The sequence below is a fragment of the Typha angustifolia genome, chromosome 7, assembly GCF_048772165.1.
Source record: "Typha angustifolia cultivar Huaian chromosome 7, ASM4877216v1, whole genome shotgun sequence".
Lineage (NCBI taxonomy): Eukaryota > Viridiplantae > Streptophyta > Magnoliopsida > Poales > Typhaceae > Typha > Typha angustifolia.
In genome coordinates this window covers 3,750,953-3,770,359 of record NC_133245.1, presented here as the reverse complement: position 1 = coordinate 3,770,359, position 19,407 = coordinate 3,750,953, and the positions used below count along the sequence as shown (strand labels likewise).

The 19,407-nt window shown below is 36.1% G+C and overlaps 2 protein-coding genes across 4 annotated transcripts; both read right to left on the bottom strand.

Moving 5' to 3' along the window:
- Positions 1 to 2,270: 2,270 nt before the first annotated feature.
- Positions 2,271 to 10,116, bottom strand: LOC140763989 (mediator of RNA polymerase II transcription subunit 19a). Of its 2 annotated transcripts, XM_073102390.1 has the most exons (7): positions 9,946 to 10,113; positions 6,815 to 6,882; positions 4,752 to 5,041; positions 4,461 to 4,688; positions 4,299 to 4,358; positions 3,984 to 4,134; positions 2,271 to 2,751 (listed from the first exon to the last, which is right to left on the bottom strand). In XM_073102390.1, exons 2-6 carry the CDS (start codon positions 6,843 to 6,845, stop codon positions 4,099 to 4,101), a joined length of 645 nt encoding a protein of 214 aa, XP_072958491.1. In that variant the 5' UTR covers positions 6,846 to 6,882; positions 9,946 to 10,113; the 3' UTR covers positions 2,271 to 2,751; positions 3,984 to 4,098. The 2 variants fall into 2 exon arrangements, with proteins under 2 accessions (XP_072958491.1, XP_072958492.1); XM_073102391.1 differs by lacking the exon at positions 3,984 to 4,134 and having other exon boundaries at positions 9,946 to 10,116.
- Positions 10,117 to 10,577: 461 nt separating this feature from the next.
- On the bottom strand, positions 10,578 to 18,877 carry LOC140763753 (protein PLASTID TRANSCRIPTIONALLY ACTIVE 12, chloroplastic). Of its 2 annotated transcripts, none has more exons than XM_073102086.1 (11): positions 18,691 to 18,877; positions 18,545 to 18,594; positions 17,756 to 18,418; positions 15,644 to 15,756; positions 14,839 to 15,098; positions 13,991 to 14,112; positions 12,937 to 13,005; positions 12,726 to 12,779; positions 12,396 to 12,494; positions 11,832 to 11,968; positions 10,578 to 10,823 (listed from the first exon to the last, which is right to left on the bottom strand). In XM_073102086.1, the coding sequence occupies exons 1-10, from the start codon at positions 18,722 to 18,724 to the stop codon at positions 11,873 to 11,875; spliced, it is 1,560 nt and encodes a 519-aa protein (XP_072958187.1). In that variant the 5' UTR covers positions 18,725 to 18,877; the 3' UTR covers positions 10,578 to 10,823; positions 11,832 to 11,872. The 2 variants fall into 2 exon arrangements, with proteins under 2 accessions (XP_072958187.1, XP_072958188.1); XM_073102087.1 differs by lacking the exon at positions 10,578 to 10,823 and adding an exon at positions 10,905 to 11,240.
- Positions 18,878 to 19,407: the final 530 nt, after the last annotated feature.

The window sequence follows — 19,407 nt, the reverse complement described above, 5'->3', positions numbered from 1 at the left end:
CAACATGGCAAGAAGGTCAGGAAGGATTTTATTGGCGAGCCGTGGCAAAAGTACTTAAAAGCCCGTGTGGAATTGTCCTTCGACAACCAGTGGCCAGTGGGTTGGTAGAGTTTTAGACGTCGAGAGGGTAGATACGTAACTTTGAATGACAGATGAGACAAGTTGTATATGAAGTTGTTTGTTTTTAAAGGAGTAGTTGGCTCAATCCAGGGACATCTTCTCAAATAAACAAATAAATAAGCAAATAAATAAAAATAGTTGAGAAAAAAAGGCCACGTGAGATACGGTTTGACCGTAAGAGAGAGTTGTACGGTAAGTGTGTACACCTACTACGGACTTAGATATGGGCCTGAGGGTAGGTTTGCTTGGACCATTAGATACGCCCCAATGTATCAAAGTCTCCAATCTTTTCTTCTGGAGTATTTAATACGCGAACGTCTGATGGGCGTTCCAAGTTCCAACCAGCCAAGCCAGCACTTCTCCTTTATGTTTGGATAAATATTTTACAGTCTCTGCTAAGTTTGGATAGAAATAATAATAATAATTTTATGTTAATCTAAACTACAGGGGGATAAAATAATATAAATAAACGTTCAGGACGTGATTTAAAATTTAGCACTTACCATAGTTAACCCTTCCAATTTATAAAATGTAAACATGATCTAACCGCGTAACATAGCGTTGTAGATTAATCTTCATCTGCCTATTACCAGATTGGCACGCATATAATTTGAGATACTCGTGTGCTTGTTCTAAGATTATTTCCAGTTTCCCGTGTCGTGGGATTTCATCCATCCAAGATAAAAGAAATAACACTGAATCTTTCAGAAAACACTTCGGCAACTGCAACTTCACATCATTAATTTATTAGCATATACCCCCAATTAATTCAAAACCCAAATGCCAACTTATATCCGGTATGCTCTTAAAAGCGTTACGAGAAAAAAAAATACGTATAGATTAACATGCTTCACATATTAAAATTAACTTGACTTTGTCTCTAGTCAAAACTTTGACCACAATATGATGATAACGATTCAACGGAACATAGCAGACACTGGGCAAGTCATCAGTCGAATTCAGAGTACAACACACCAAATTAGGACGACAAAGAATTTGCAGGAGGAATGTGAAAAGAAGGCGGGTTTTCATTACCCTTTTCCTATACAAGAATAGACCTGAGTACAGGGGTGAAAACTAACTCCAACCCAACCCAACCCGACTCTAGTCGGATCGAATTTGGATAAAATTTTTTTATCCGATTCAGATATAGATAGAATTTTTTAAAAAAATTCGAATACGGATTCAAATACGGGTTGGATATATTTTTTGGATTCGGATACGGATATCGAATATCTATTTATCCGCATATTTTTTTAAATGATTTACAGTTTTTAATTTACTTATTTAAATAGTAAGTATTAATATTATTACTAATAATATGTTATATATTATTTATAGAGATTAATTTCTCTAATTTTATATATTTGATATACAAAAAAATTATTTATTATAAAACTCATAATAATTTTGTATTAACTATATTTAAATAAAATATTATAATTATTTTAAAATTTAATCAATATCTGTTTAAGATCCGATCCTTGATCAAAAAATTATCTGTATCCGTTTAGTTAGGATATGATTTTAAATTTGCTATCCATCCAATATCCGTATCTGAATCTGAATTAAAAATGCGGATTCGAATATGGATTGAATACTATCCGATCCGTATTGGATCCGTTTTCATCCCTACCTGAGTAGCAAGCAATAAAGGGATACACGTACAAAAGGAGTTGGGAAAAGAAGGAACTGAAACAAATACCACCTAGCTTGAGTATGTTAGCAAAAGTAATTATAACCAAAACTTATAAAATGAGAGCCCAGAGGAACCACAATGTCAACATGATAGGGAGTGGATTGTCTGCAGTCCCAGCAGAGGCATTTAGCAGCCCATAATTGGCTTACATAATAAGCAATGTTTCTTTTTTGCACTATATAAGCGCACTCGGAATAGATCAAAGTCCAAAATTTAAGAGCTGAAACAATTATAACCAAAAGCTAGAAACAAGAAACCAATACTGACCAAATGCAAGTTGCTCTCCCACACTGTACATGTGCAAACCAATCGTTTCCCTTCCAGTGATACAAATAAAGGTAGTCATCTACTCGAATCATTCACCATAAAGTTTCTCCTGTGGAACAAGTAGAAAAGGAAAGAAAAAAGGAAATAGCCAACCTTACTACTTGCCACCAAGACACAAGGGACGTCATGTTATACGATTAGAATATACTCAGAACCTTGAATATTTTACATCATGTGCATGTCAGGTAAGAATTTGCCTGGCTGCAACGTCGTCCCAAAGCTGCTGTTTCTCTAAAAGCCATCAAACAATAGGGATGGCTGAACCCACCTCCCTTCTACTTGCTCTATTCACAAGTACATTGAGTAATTTCACAACTAATTCAAGCACAAGTTGGATTTCTTTTTTTCTGCAATCAGCACCTGACCTAGAAAGAACAGATTAACAGGGTCCTAGTTACAATCTATTTTACAACTAAGATTTCTAACACCAGGTCAGTATAGAATGAGCCGAATCTGCACAGTAGAGCCAATTAGTTTCCATACGCACAGTTAATAGTGGTCCAAAATCAATGTCGGCAAGTCTGATAATGTCCGTATAACAAAATTCTTGGCAAAGAGTATTTTTACTCTCAAATTGCCTCAATGGTTACCCTACCACATAAAACCTGCATCAATCAAATACAAATATAGGTCAGATAATTCTTTGAGATTGCTACAAAATGACTTTGCAGTGCCAGTTATGTTATCTGAAGTATGAAGGTAAAAGATGACCCAAGGACAATGACTCCAGCCAGTAAAGAATTCAAGGGTCAGAACAGAAACATCACAAATAGCAGCAGCATACAAAAAGAATAATATATCCACACATCCTTTTATTGTTCGCAACAATGTCAGAAAAGAGGATGTGTAGATTTTTTCATTTTTCACATATATATTAGACAGTCAAAATGATTGGTGACACGAAAAACTCTTCATTTCAGAGGAGAAATTATGTGGTTCATGAAAGACGTGTACCAATCAATTTGTGTAAGAGAGGAACAAATGTTTTCAAAGGAAAAGGTTAAATGGCTAATTATGAGTTTCTATCAGACTCATGTGTTCTCTTTCTTTTTCCTTAGAGCTAGCTCAACAAATGACAACTGACAAAACAGTGGGTCCGTTCAGACTTTCAACTAAGTTGGGATATCAATCAGCCAACATGGTACAACTAATCAAAACTGTACTTAAAAGAATAGAAACAGAGGACAACATTTTACACAAGTACTACAATGATTAGTTTCATTAATGAGGAAAAACTTAACTTAATTCAATGATGACTTCCAAAAATATCATCTCTACATAACAGCATGCTCATAAGAGCTATTTAGATGATGCAGAATATAAAGAAAAAAGCAAAGTTGGGACATTCAAGAAAGACAAAACAGGGTGTCCTAGTAACGAGATTCTCACCAATGGAGGCTTGGGAAGAGCAAAATATATGTAACCCTATCCTCACTGATCATTATTACAAAGGTTGTTCCCTACTTCCATAAACTCAAACCAATGATTATGGATGCAAAAGCCTTGTAGGCACACTTAGTAGCACCCTCACATTCAAAATATAGGAGATCAAATTTAAGTGTAACAACAAACATAATACAGAGAAATCATATAACTAATGAATCCGATATTCTCTATTAGCATTCTCAGGGATTACACAAGAGTTCGGATAACAAGCACTTCTCAATTAGAGCTGTCTTGAGGGTTTCAGTTCATTTCAAACCTCTAAAAGTTATATATAATTTGAATTTACACAAGAAACCAAAGCAATATTTTCAACCAGATAAAAGAAAATGCATATTCCGTTAACAACAAAAATGAATATAGAGATCATGGAGAAATTTGAAAGATCATATACCTGACTACAGTTTGGTACCAAAATAGGAATCTTCAAAGTAATCCTCACAACATGAGTAATGAGCCGACAATAAGACAAGACATACAAATGTATCAACCTTTTCAACTTCTAACCCTTATCCTCCCACTTCATCAACCTTGGAACTCTTATGCTGTACAAACAATGGTATACTGAGAACCCAAAACTTTTCTCCAAAAGAAAAAAAGAAGAAGAAAAGAGAACCAAAAACAATCAAAGAAAAATGCAAAAGAGGAATTCAGAGAGTGAGAGCAAGAGAGGGAGAGAGAGATTCATTTAAGGTACTATAAAACATACCTTATTTTTCTTGTGCTTGTGAGCATCTGCTGAATCTTCATTACCATCATGCTTCCTCTTCTGACAGAAATTTATGGAATTGAGATGCATGAGAAACATGATTCAAACCATTTCAGAGGCATAAGATACAAAAACATAAGGTTAAATAAGAGACGGGGAGACCTTCTCGTGATGTTTCTTCGAGTGGTCACCACCAGAATCATGATGCCCACTTTTATCCTTCTTTTTCTCTTTCTCTTTATCTTTACTTCGATCTTTGTGACGGTGTTTATGCTTCTTATGTTCCTTGTCCTTTTCCCTGTCTCTATCCTTGTGCTTTTTATGCTTCCTCTCTTTGTCTTTGGACTCTCCTTTTGATTTACCAGATATAGTAGGTGTTCCTCTCTCTGACTGTATTTTAAAGATCAGTAATTGCACACGCTACATAGAAAAGCATAGCAATGATAGACTTACAGAAGGTAAATCTATGGGTACTGTTTCTCGCAGCTGAAATGCTTGTCCCAGGGTTTCTAAATCAAAAGGCTGTATGTGAGCAGTGGTCTCTCTCAAATACGGCGTGTTCTGGATGAGTTGATCAAGCTCCATTCCTTCTCCTTTTCGAATTTCTGTGTCCCCAACAACATTGTGAAGATAGTGTGTGTCCGAAATTGACACGGGCAGAGATCTTTTACAAAAGAAATCATGGTGTGTCGACAGCTTATAATGACTTATCAGGTCAACAGCACCAGTGAGCTCCCTAGGACCTGCAAATTCAAACAAAACCAACCTTCTTAGGAGTAAAAAACAAATCAGTGGGGACAAAAGGAGAAAACCAAGGTCTGTGAGCTAAGATAGATCAGCAGGAAGTTAGTGGGACAATAGTAGATTGAGGTAAGATAAGGAGTAAGGGAAAGGAAAATCAGTAGATAAGAATCAACATGGAATACCCCAGTGTAAACTAATCATTAGCTTTACAAAAGAATATACTAAAAGGACTTAAAAAATAATATACTAATAGGACGCCTTTCTATCAACGAAGTATCAAAAAAAAAAAAAAATCTTTGAAACACTAAAAGGACTCAATCTGCGTAGAAATAACTCTAGTACTCTACAAATGCAGTATGACTATGGACTCAGGACTCCACAACCAATTGATTCAACTAAATATAAAGATGTATTGCAACATGGTTTACAAGACTAAAATGAGCAACATATTGCCTTAGTTTTTGCAGTCTCCAATAGGAGTCAACCAGATGACTCCAATTCGTCCAATAACACCATGAATACTTAGAGATTGATGCATTTAGGAATCAAAGCTGCCAAAAAAGAAAAAACTGAAAATGTGAAGCAGACATGGATATTTCTGCAATTTAGTCTAAGAATGACAAAAGCTAAATCATGATCTTCTTTTGTAAATCAAACCAAGAAATACATAAGCAGGTTAGCAGCACCGATAGCTAGAATCCACTGAGCTGAGTCAGGGCAAGACAACATAAAATCATTATGAAATATAGGCATAAAATATTGCAGCAACCAGAAGACTAAAAATAGGCAACCCACAAATGTAACTTTGATCTCAACCAAGATATTCAAAAACATCGGCAACTTTCATATGTAGCATTACAAAATTGTTTACATCAAGGTTTTAAGTATCGAAATCGGAATCGGCTGTTTGAAAAAACGATACGTATCGGCCGTATCGGCGGTGTCGGCAGTATCAGCCTATATTTTAAAATAATTTTTAAAAAATAGAAAAATTCTTAATTTTTTAGACAAATAATAATAAGATACAAATATAAATTATTTATATATAAAGTTTAAAAACTAAAAAATAAACATTATTTTCTCAATTTCTATTTCTCCCCCTTTCTACTACTCACACACTCTCTCTCCCACACTAATTAAAAATAGTTCTTACTCTCCCACTAATTCTCTCTCTTATCAAACTCTTTCTCTCTCTTACTAACTCTCTCTTATCAAACTCTTTCTCTCTTACTAACTCTCTCTTATCAAATGCTCTCCCTAATTAACACTTTCTCCTACTAACTCTCTCCCCTTAAAAAAACTCTCCCTCTCCCTCACCAACTACCACCTCTTTCCCTCTTTAATATAGTTTTTTAATTTTTGTTTTTTCTCCACGTCTCTCTCCTCTTTTCCCCCTCTCTCTTCTTCCCTCTCCCTCTTACTGTTGCAACCCACAAACTCTCTCTTTCTCCCCCTCTCTTTTTCATCTTTCCCTCTCTCTTGCTCCATCTCTTTCTCTCTCTCTCTCTCTTACCCATGCTTGTCTAGGGCGGGATAGGCTATGTCCGATCCCGATCCGTTTCGGCCGATCCCACTCGGGATCAGCCGAAACTAGGAACCATGGTTTACATAACATAATATGCCTCTACATAATCTATCTGACAAACTAGGATGAATATTTACTACTCATCTTCACACATCTTCTCTTATATAATGATAATCAAACTACTCAACATGCTCAACAAAAGAAAAACAATGAGTTACTAAAAATAACTGAGGATGCAGGACTACACCTCTTCCAAACTTCTTGCCCTCTGGATCCATTACATTACAACATAATGTAGCTGCAGGTCATCTTCATCTGATATTCAAGGGAAACAAAATTACAGTAAGTAGACATCAACAAACTCAATTAGTATAATACTAAAACAATTACCATATCTAGTTTTGATAAAAAATACTACGACAAATTGGCAATAAATGCAACAATTGAAAATAGAAGGCATCTATGGTTGGCAATTTTCATGTTATTAAGAATACCTAGTTCTAGATCACATTTGGCAATAAATCAATCATATAATGATCATTCTGAACTTTCTTGTGCAAGGAATTTGTTAGCAGTGAACTTCACAAATCATTCTCTGTATCTATGGAAGGTGTGACCCTATCCCATCCAAAGGACGACTAAGCAGGGTTCTGGATTTATGTTGTCTTTCCTGCTCTTAATGAGCTGAAGATAAGTGCATGAAATGGAGCTACCATTGGCTTACAAGTTTGCCACATCCATTTCCACAGGTTGCATGCATGCATACAACAAATATATATGTGCGTTCGCATAATTATGCACAAAAATTTGAAAAATGGTTGCAAATTGCGGGCGGTCATCCCATTGCATAACACCAAAGCAAAAGGTAGGTGTCAAGACAATCTAGCATTTCTAATATATAAAAAATAAAATAAATTATATATACTAATATAGCATATATAAACTTTTTAAGAAAGAAAGAAGAGAAGAAGAAAAAGAAAGAGAATTGGTGGTTCCCGAAATTAGAAAAAGAACAAAAGGAGAACAAGCACGACTTAGGCAATCTACAGCTTCAACAAAACCCCCATGTCTATCATACCCTCTTGGAGTTGAGGGGAAGCCATTGGCAAAGGGAAGACCCGTTCGAAAGGTAAGAAAAAGATTTCTTTAAAAAGGTTTAGTTCTCAAACCCATTAACTCATTTACCTGATAAATTAAAACCGACCCATCCGGCCCAAACACTATTTTGCTGTCGCATTTGCGTATGCAAGGCGGTTAGTTATCCACCTCACCGAGGAGGCTGTCATAGACGCTTTTCAAAATACTGATTATGCATGTCGCAAGAGTGCATGTGAGAATTATGAGTTTTCAAAAAAAATTTCTGGAGAGGAAAGAGAGAATTTGGGACATGGCATAGAGGAACGATGCAATTTGAGTATTGGGCAAGGAAATCCAGCACTCCCTAACTAGATTATAGTAAGAAAGGTCCTACAACAAGTAATGAACAGTTCCAACAAGCACAGCATGTGATTAAGCAGGAAAAAAGCAATGGCAAAAAACCAAAAAAAACAAACAAATATAGCCATGAAAAGAAAAGAGAAGCCATTTGGTCAAAGGGAAAGAGTCAGGCTATGTGAGAGAAATCAAATATTATGTAAACCTAGATGATTTATCCTACATGAAATTACTTTGTAATCTAAGTTCAGTTAATTTTGGACCTGATATTGGAAGTGCGTGGAAATGTTAAAAAATTTAGAGAATCTGGGAAGATTAAAATATCAATATACACTGTAATAAATATGAATTGCAGCTGTTAAAGATGGATAAGATGCTTTAACAGATGATAAGGAAGAAAACTAAAAGAGCAACAACTAATGTACAAGGGAGCCCACCTTTTAACTTACATTATATGTTAATGGGTTAACCTTATGGGGAATTGACTGCACCAACCTAATTGAGTTGCTGAACCTGGCAGACTAAGAAATGGGTTAGACTTGATTAGGAGGAGTTCCTAAGTGTATTAGGATCCCTAGACACATTCCCTATTCTTCTATGTGAACCAGTCACTTATGGGAGCTTAGGAACCATATTTGGACATCTATAACCTTCAAATTCTAGATAACAAATCTCAATTAATAAAAATCCAATCCTTACAATAATAGGACTCTAACCCAACTAAAAATGATCTATTTAAGGAAACTTGATGTCTAAAAAGTACTAAATCTAGTATTTCCATTTTAATTACTGTAGAGCTCTTATTGAACAATCATGACACTAACAATCTGTGCTCAGCGACAATTTGTGGTGACAACATGCGATTGACGGTGGTAGTATGTATGGGTTTAAACCATTGATTCATTATCTAAGAAAATTATAAATGAATATCAATCTCGCCAAATCTCATAATTTGGTTAAATCATGTCACTCTTTTTTTCTAGAAAGATGTTATTATCTCTAAAATGGATATCTTTTTTGGTGTCTGGCCTTGTTAGAGATCGCATCACAGATTTACCACAAAACTGTTCAATCCTCCCTGGCTGAATTCTGAATAAACTATACAGTGAATCTAGACAAGCAATTGTCAGGTCATGATGACGGAGAAGAAGCCATGGACAAGATGATCCATTTAGGACAAAAGAGAAAAACAAACTTTGGAATTTTGCATCTTGCTATTCCAGGTATTATTTGATTATATATCTCACAAGTTACGTCTAGAATTCCTCTTCTTTCCAATCTGATATTCCACCATCCTGAACTATTCTATTCTCTAAAAATCGCATAGAGATTTCTCTTGTTATGACCATAGGTATCGATCCAAATCCTAAGTTCATACCAAAAACACCATAATACTGCCTGAAGATGCTAAAATCAAACATTTCAAAGAGAGAACCTCTTGAATCTTAATGTTTCAGCTGAACCTTTCAGCAATACATAAAGCAAAACAAGAAAGGCGAGAGGTAAAACAGCAGTACCAACAAGTGAGATCTCACTCAGTAGCATTACATCATCAAGTACACAAAATAGTACGTCTTTCTGAATGGCAGACTTAACACGGCATTGGTATCAAAATTAGCTTCTAAATCCGCCTCGGCCTTCATGTAAAACTCAAAAATATTTTCACTAAAGCATATACACAGTAGGATTGCAAGATTCAACCAGGAGAGTGTTCTACCGCCTCACTCCACTAGTTACCAAATCAAAGAAACACATCACCTACAATTCGGAGCACTGAATTGCTAATTAAAGAAACACAAAGAAAGAGCGAATGCTACACCGCGTATTCTTGTTCTCCTTCACTACTTCCGACCAAACTCAAGAGAAAGAAGAGACGGAAGCAAGGAGATAGCGAGGAGGAAATCCGTGGATTAAAGGAATGGGGGAAGGAAGTCGAAGGTGTACCTCATAAGCTCGAAACCACACCGGAGATCGCGAGGATCTGAGAGGAAGAAGGCCTGGAAGCGATAAACCCTAGCCCGGCGAGGCCAGATCGCAGCAACCGGAACCCTACTGGAGGAAGAAGAGGTGAAGGAGAGAGAGAGAGAGAGAGAGAGATTAAAAAATGCGGGTAAAGATGCCCATCATTTGAGGGCTATATGATATCTCGATCACGCCATAGGCTAGTTAAAAACGGGTCGGGTACGAATTGTTCCAGGGTTGTCCGAATCCTATCCTACTGACTTTCCTAATGGACGACCTGATGCGGTCCCCGGTCCCGTTCAAAGAAGCATTAAGAATAGTATAGCTAAAGGTGAGATTTTTTTTTTCTACTCTTTTCATTCAGAGAGAGTAAGAATTTAATGGTGCTTAATTAAACTAGTGCCGCTGAGGTTTAAACTCAAAAATACTTTATATAACATGAGCCTATTTAATCATCTAACCACTATTGAAAACAAAAACCACGTTCAACTATCAAATGAAATAGAAGATCAAAAAAGAGGACCAACAGATATGGTTCAAGCTAAATCTTTCTGAGAAGTAAACAATGAAATTGAAGACCATTATACTGCCTGATTGTAACAACACTGCAAATCAAACAGCAACAGATTGAGAATATTTCAATTATCATTTGCCGACAAGTCTAGGCGATTTACAATATTTCGTCGTTTTAAGCTCATGACAGCAAATATGGTAAATGTCCATACATCAGATGGAAGCAATAAGCTCCTGATATACAGCTCTAATTGATTTAAGACAAGGAACCAAGAGATGAACAACGAAGTAGAGAGTCAGATCACATATATCTCTTCTTCCTGGCATCGACTCCTTGAAACTGAATTCTGAATGAACAAAGAAAAAAAAAATTAACCACAGTTTTTAGACTAGAAATTTTTAAACGGGAGCATGTGCTGTCCAAGACAAAAAGAAATAATAATTTAATGTAAATTAAATCCATGTTAGCTGCTGTAATCGTCATTTTATTTTACCATAGCAACACTTCTCTTGGCAACAATCACTTTCAACATTAATATGTTACCAAGCCTACTAACTGCCCCAAATTTTGATCAAGGCCACACCGGTGATGCTCTTTTTCTTTTCGAAATTGCTTTCAAGTCTAAGACACTGAATTCTCACCATGATAGCCTATAAGCGCACTTCCATCAAATCCTCTTGAACAACTAATCTAATTATTTGCTATGACAGCAGAGGCATGGGTATAGGAACGTGATGTGATAGCAGGTCTGCAGGTGCATGACCTGCATAGAAGGTAGTAAGAACATATTGAAGGATACAAATAACACATACTCCACTTTTAATCATGAAATCTCTTAGAAACGCTAAGAGTGACACATATTGAAGGATATCTTTTCCACCTCTCCACTGTCGCGAAATAATGTCTGGCTATCTTCTTGGTGACTACTCAGCTAGGGCTTGTTTCTCATTTCATGTTTCAGATTAAAGCACACTTATGACTTCAAAACTCTTTCTTCCATCATCCAATTTCACAATAGACATGTTCTTATTTTCTAAAACAAGATAATATCATTTGTAAACAGGCAGAATTAAGTTGGACTCAGTCTAAACAAGTTATATTTTCTAATCCAAAACAAAGTGCTGAGAAGGATATTTGCTACTGACGTCACTTTTACTTGGATTTAACATGCTGAACTTCCTGTATCTTAGCATTGAATTACAATAATACTACGAAACAGCAATTGATACTCATTACTGTTGTAGGCTTGAAGTATAACATTATAGCACAAGCTTTAGATCATTGTTATATTTCAACTTTCCTATATATAAATTGCAATCACACAACATACTAATAAATAATGTCTCATACTTACCCGTTCCATAGGATCTTTGGCAGCAAAACAGGACCAATGCATTACTCCTCCTCATCGAAGTCCATAAGAAAATCAGTTAAATTCTCTGAATCATCTATTGCCTCTTCTATTGACATTGGACCTTTCTTTGGTTTTTCCTGAACATGAAGAGAAGGTAACAATATTATTTCTCACTACCAGTAAATTAAATTTTGTTGAATTTACAAGTTGAGAGTATAATTGAAATCTATGGTCTTTTGTTGCCATAATATAACAAAATCTTAGAGACTAGTATTTGTTGATTTTTTTAGTACATTCATAGTAACTTCATACGCTACAAAATTGCAAGTTTACAACTTTCCATATCTTTATAGTAAAATATCAAATAGTAGGACCCATATGATATGGTTAACCTTCATAAGCTAACAAGAAAATGAAAGATCCTTCAGAGAACTCTTACTATAAGTGGAAGGTAGTTGCACTAATGACAAAAATCACTACCAAAAGCTTTTTCAGAGCAAATCAGAACAGCAGAATATCCCTATTTCCACTCCAGAATAAAGAGCTATAGTCATGAGAAGGTACCTTCGTTTTGCGGGCCTGTGGAGTAGTTTTCAAAACACTCCAGTTGCGAGTTACTTTCTCATCAACTTCATCTCCCTCATCTTCACTATCTTCCTCATCCTATCTCAAATCATAAGACAAGAAAATAAATCAGTCCTACCTAAAATAGCAAATAAACAAAGTTTATGTTGTAGATATAAGCTTATCATAAAATTATTGATATTGCAACTCAAAAGGAATGACAAATTCTTTTTTTGGAAAAGTGCCTTTTCACAAAAATGGTGTTCGTCAGAAGGCAAATATTTTGAAAAGAAACTGAAAGAGAGGACAAAGGATTAAAATTCCACTCACATCATTCTCCCCTATGTCAACTGCACTAGCCATAGCTTCATCAATATCTGTTATCTGCATTTTGAGGGTATAAGAATAAGATGTAAAGGTTAATAAATCAAAATAGTGAGAAGAAACTTTCTTCTTCCCTTTTCTCCCAAAGCTAATGTGTTTAACTTCTAAAAAGTATCTAGAATAATGTGAACCCTTTATTGGAACTCAGAAGATTTACCTCAAGTTCTTGGGTCTTTTCTTTGGCCAAAATTTTCTCAAGTTCCTCTCTTGATATGATCTTCCCTTGCTGATATATAGAAAACTCAGTAGATGCAAGATTCTTGAAGCATATAATGACTAAAGCAGCATAATTACTTTATTATGGTTAAGAATGACGAGTTCGAAGTGAAAAATGAGCAGATTCAAAAAAGACAAGCAGGCAGCAGGACACGGTGTACGGATGAATACATTGATCAGAAAGCTGTTCAACTTTATAATGAGAAGGTTCCTGAAGCATTAAAGCAAGATGAATATCTATAATAGAATTACCATGAAAATTGAGAACGAGAGGACTTTCCTTATTTGACCAAATTAAGAAAAGGCAGGTAGTGTTTAGGGAAGATAAATATTCTATCTTCCATAATTATCATCACCTATTGGCTCCTCCAGCAATTTCCCACATGAGTGAAAGCACATAGACTTCTAAATACAATGTCAAAGGATCTCATGTGAATGGCAATTGGAACTCTGAAGTATTTCTCAGATCTACAAGAATGGTTCACCAGGTCAAAGGATGAAATTTCCCTTCAATTTTGATAAAAAGGTCTCTGGGAAGAAAAAGAAAAATTATTAAACATGCGTGACAGCCATTTCTCCAAAATCGTTATAGTTCCTTTTATGCAGTTTCCTCATTTCAAGAAAGAACTTCATAACAAAGTTTCTTATTCTTTTTATAAAAAAAAAGAGAAGAAGTGAAGAACAAGTTTCTCTATGTTCTGCAATAAAGATATGAAGGTAGCAAGAAGTCCATTTAATCTTAGACTAAAGACTTACCAACAAGAGTGTATTGGACAATTCATGCGCAGTTTTTATTGGATTAGGGACTCTTATTCTATCAAATCAAAAGCACCAAGATAGAGAAGATTCATGTTAAAATATTTAGTACTTACTAATCTGAGATTAATCACATGCGGACCAAAAGCCTCTGTCCCATTATGCACAATAAGGCAGACATTGTGGATACTATTGAAGATAGTTCTATGCATCTAAATACTGAAATGGTACCAATTTACCTCCATGAGATATGATAACATGTTAGGAGTGGGCTCGTGAAAATCTGGACCTCTGTAGTCAATTACTTCATCAGGATCTTGAATGTAATTCACAGTCGGGTAAACAGGATCACCACCCCATACTGCAATGGGCATCAAATAATTAAATGTCAAGTTCCATTACGTCCTCTATTATTTTCAAATAAAATAATACCCTACCATTTCATCATTTTTTATTAACACCTTGTCGTTGAGGATTTTGTAACCGAACCCCTTCTATTTCCTATAATTTCCATACAACACCCTATTATATCATTTTGAAAAACTACCATTTATCTTAGTTTATGCTATATGTAACTCAACTGATTAAATTACTAAATATCCTTAAAAGTTCTAATTTTAACCCAACCTTTTAAGTCATATACCACTCTAGCTCACACCACTAAATTAAATATATCTTTCTAGATCTAATCACATCTTGCCAACGAGTAATTTTGGTATTTTAGAAATTACACTTAGTACTCAACAGAATATTCCTTGGTAGATACCCTTCCATTTGAAAATGGTTGAGTATAGGTTAACTCAAGGTGTCATATGAATATTATACGAAAAGAGGAGGCCCAGATAATAAAATCCTCAAAGATAGAATGTCAATTAAAAAAAATGATGAAAATGTAGGATGTTATTAAAAAATTTCCCTAAAATAAAATAGCAGCCACAAAGATAAAGAGACACACTACGAAGACAAAAAAGAAAAGATCTCATCTGATATACAAACTTGTAATTTCCTATGACCAATTTAAGTACAATTAAGAAAACAAGAGGATTAGTCAAAAGGAAACAGCTATGAATTTAGAGAAATGGCATACTCTCTTTTATTTGATCTTCTCGCATTCGCATTGCTAAAGGATCCCTAGGTATACGAAGATCAGTGCCCATCATGATGCGATATTCTTCAGCTGTTTGGTGCTGGAACATTGTAATGAGTTGAGCATTCTCATCTTCACCGGTTTCCTCAAAATGTTTCTGTACAGCCTCACGTGAAGTATCTCTATTCCATGCTTTGACCCATTCTGAGTAATATGCTATCGGTCCAACCTCTTCTAATCTCTTCTTTTCCACTTCTAGCCTGAAGTTGTTGCAAATTGATCATAAGAACAAACCAATTAGAATTGTGCTAAGAAGCTCATCAATATCGCGCATGGCAACAAAGCAAAAAAGCTTAAATGTATCGCTTGATAGTTTATTATTTTTATTTTCACATGGGATGGAAGGAAAATATAGAGATGAAGCATTTAAAGAAGTTTGTCACTAATGGATTGGGATTGAAGTATTTCGTTCAAAGCAATGAAATAACTTATAGTTTAAATGCAAAGGTAGAAGAGAAGAAAGAGTAAAGAAAATGAGAAATCTAATCAGATGGTCCCCCTCTGTGCATCGTATCCATTTATTGAATACCACACCATGAAGAAAAAGAATTTAGATGACAAACATGTGCAATCTGTTAGGATACCTTTTGGTCTTAAGATTCTTAACTAATGTACATTTACTGGTTGTAGGATATGTAGCTGAATTTTGAAGTATTGATAACTTATGACAAATTACAAAATCTAGGGTGCAGTAGTGTGCAAATATGTCATGACTATGGAAGTTCAGCATGTCACTGAATTCTACCTTTCCTCTTTGTATAGATGTCTTCTAGCCCTTGCCAGGGCAGCTTCTGTCAGTGTTGGATGGTCCCCAAAAAGTTCTATTTGGCCAGTCTCTGCCATTGCCTTTGCAAACACCTGCATACAACAATAACAAGTTATTAAATATTTAAATGCAGTGTGCTACGTTGTGAGCAGAAGAACCTCCAAGAAATCACAAATGTAAATAATATTTACAGCTATTGGGACAAGTGACATGCATGGATGTAAAATCTTGTGCATGATCTTCCACTTGCCCTTCACTTGGAAATGCACACACAACTCAACAAGACAAACATATGGAGTGTGGATATCTGCAACTCAATTAGGCCCTTGTCGCCAACAGCACATGGAGTCTAACCACTCTTCTAGCCAGCAAGAAACCAATAAGATGTCAACGGGTTTACAAGCTCAAACATAAATCTGATGGCATAATAAAGTGATATAAGGAGCACCTAGTTGCAAAAGGCTTCACCCAAATGGAAAGGGTCCTACTAAGAGACTTTCTCCCCTACAACAAAACTTATTATCGTCCAATGTCTTCTTGCATTAGCTGCTACCAGGGGCTGGCCACTCCAACAACTTGATGTCCACATCAACTTCCTCCACGGTGACCTGATTGAGGAGATTTACATGTCTCCACCATTAGGGCTTTAGAGACAGGAGGAGGAACATCTCATTTGCCACCTACACAAATCGCTTTACGAATTGAAGCAAGCATCTTGCCGGAGATTTTCAAAGTTTTATCTTATCATCACTTCTGTTGACTTTGTACAATCACGAGCTAACTACTCTCCCTTCACAAAAAAGAAAGGCAAGTCCTTTACCATTCTCTTAATTTATGTTGATGACATTTTGATCACCGGAAATTATCCAACTAGTATTATTACCATCAAAAAGCATTTGCATAGCAGTTTCAATCTTAAAGACCTTGGTGAGTTGTTAAATACTGCTCTAGTAGACACTCCTATGGAGAGAGGCTTGAAACTGTCTGGCAAGGATGAACTGCTTAGAGACCCAAGCCAATACAGAAGACTAGTTGGCCACCTAATATATTTAACAGTTTCAAAACCAGATATCACCTAGTATGTTCATGTCTTGAGTAGGTTCATGTATCAACCCGAAAGACATCATATGGAGGTAGCCTTACGCGTTGTTCAATATCTAAAGGATGCCCCAAGTCAAAGTTTGTTCTTTTCTTCAAATAGTGACCTAAAATTATGAGCCTACTGTGATTTAAACTAGGAAGGTTGTCCTCTCACTAAAATGGTCAATACAAGCTACTGTGTATTCCTTAGGCCCTTACTGATATCATAGAAATCAAAATGGCAAAAAAATAGTATCATTGTCTTCAGCTGAAGCAGAATATCGTGCAATGACCGGACCCTATTGTGAGTTAACATAGCTTTGGTGTCTATTAGGAGACTTAGGCCTTATTCACCATAGACTTGCTTTCTTACATTGTGACAACAATGCCGCTTTGCATATAGCAACCAACCAGTCTTTCATGAACACACAAGACATATAGAAACGGACTGCCACTATATCCGAGGCAAGATTAAAGATGGTTCAATAATTACCAAGTATATTAGCTCAACACAACGATTAGCAAATCTATTAACTAAACATTTGCGTCTATGGTTCGCAAGTTGGGAATGCAAGATATCTACTCTTCAACTTAAGGGGGAGTGTTGGAAAGAAATATCAACAACATATTCAGTTACCATTGTGATCAATTTGGTTAATCTGTTATTATATTTTTGTTATCTACATTCCTTGTATAGTTATTCACCTTCCTTGTATATTGCATCTCTATCCTAACTTGTTGGATAGGTAAGCTTGATTGTAGGAGAGGCTATTGTAATCTCCTCCTATTTATGTACACGATTCATCTTAATGTAAATACAATCTTCTCATTCTATATAATTGCTCACTTTTATAATTAGTTCATAGATTATGAAATCTGTCATTAACTCTTAACCATGTCGATACCAATATTCTTTCTTACAAATATAGGTATCAAGCAGTGTAAACTAAGACGTCTGCATGGAAGTAGTTCAATTATAAACATAAAGCAAATGCAGAGATGCAAACTAACCGTGTTGACATCCGGACGCCTCCTTTGCCACCTTGACCATTGCTCCTTTTCAGGCTTCCGCCAGTTCCACCATAGATCTTCACTAGAACGAGGCTCCTCGATGGGCTTATCCTTGGCAGGATCAATAAAGGGATGCGGCATCCCAATTCTCTTATCCAAATCATAGGGACTGAGATTCTCTTCATCCGGTTCCGTCTGATAAAGAACAAATTCATCTGACGGGTCTTTAGGTTCATCGGAGACATCATCAGAAGTTTCAAGAAAAGGCGGTTCATCAACATCCCTGCTAGTTTCTGCAATTCCTGAAGCTGTCGAAGCTGCCGCCTGCCCCTTGTACTTCTTCCTTCTGCTTCCAGGATCCTTGCCATATGAAGGCTGCCCTTGCGACTTCCCAATCGGCTCAGGTGCCCTTGCAGCCCTAACCCGACTAGCTGTTCCTTCTGGCCAGTACTCCTTCCCGGGTATACTTGCCCGGGCACCGGATGCCGGCTCAAGCTGCCCAGATGTGGAATCCATGTAACTATAGTATGGCGGCGGCTCAATAGAAGACGGATCGAATCTCCCATCCTTCTTCGCACACTTTATGTTGGATAATAGCTTATCTTGCCTCCAAAAATTTCTTTTTTGCAGATTTCTTGAACAAAACTCGCCTACAAACGGCGTCTGGAAATTTCAATTTGCACACAAGGTAGCGAATTGCCTCTCAGTTGAACGGAAAGGTTCAAGTTTCACGATGCGATTATGAACTGATAAACATGGATGTTTGAAATGAAGAAGAGATCGACATACCCGAAGCTTCTGAGGACAAGATTTTGCAATGAGAACGCCCATCGATCCATCTGCCAAAGAAACGCAGTAACATAACTAGTTCAAGGTCTATACTCTGAAATAGAAAGGGTTAATGATCGAATTAAGCTCTCAAGAAGAAGGCTTACCTCGAAAGAGCCAAGAACCGGAGCAAGATGCCATCTTTCTCCAACCCTAACTTCTTGCTGCGACACGCGTCTCAGATCCCACCCATCTCTGGCCTACTACTACTGGAAGCGAGCCAAATCGGTAAGGTTTAGGGTTTAAGAGCTACCCGGAGCGAAAAGCTCCAGAGGTTTCAAAGAGTGAGGGAGGTGGGGATAAGAACTTCAGTTAACCCGCTAAGGCAATTATTATATTATGCGTTTGTAAGGTTCTTTTGCAAATAACTACCTACAATTTTCTCTTATTACAGACAACCTCCTCGTTTTAACCAACGTGTTAACAAATACTATTGGGTTTCCATTGCACCTTCATTATCATTCAACGGCTCCGATCACGTTTGATTAAATCTTGCCCATGATGGACGGACCCACACAAACTCGCACCGAATCAACCCTCTAATAAATCAACTCGGACTGTTTAATGCCTAAATACCAGCAGAAGTGATACTTCTCTAACTAAGACGTTCATTTGTATAATAAGAAGTTTATACAGTTACTTTTATTTTTTAGTTCAAAAGTTATATGTGAATATTCTTTTAATTTAAAAAATGTATGTAAACAAAATAGTAATAATTCAGAAGATTTAAATAAAATTATTACAATATTTAATTATGAACCATAGTGATATAATTAATTATTACACTTGATATGATATGAAAAGTAAATATCTTTTGTCAAATG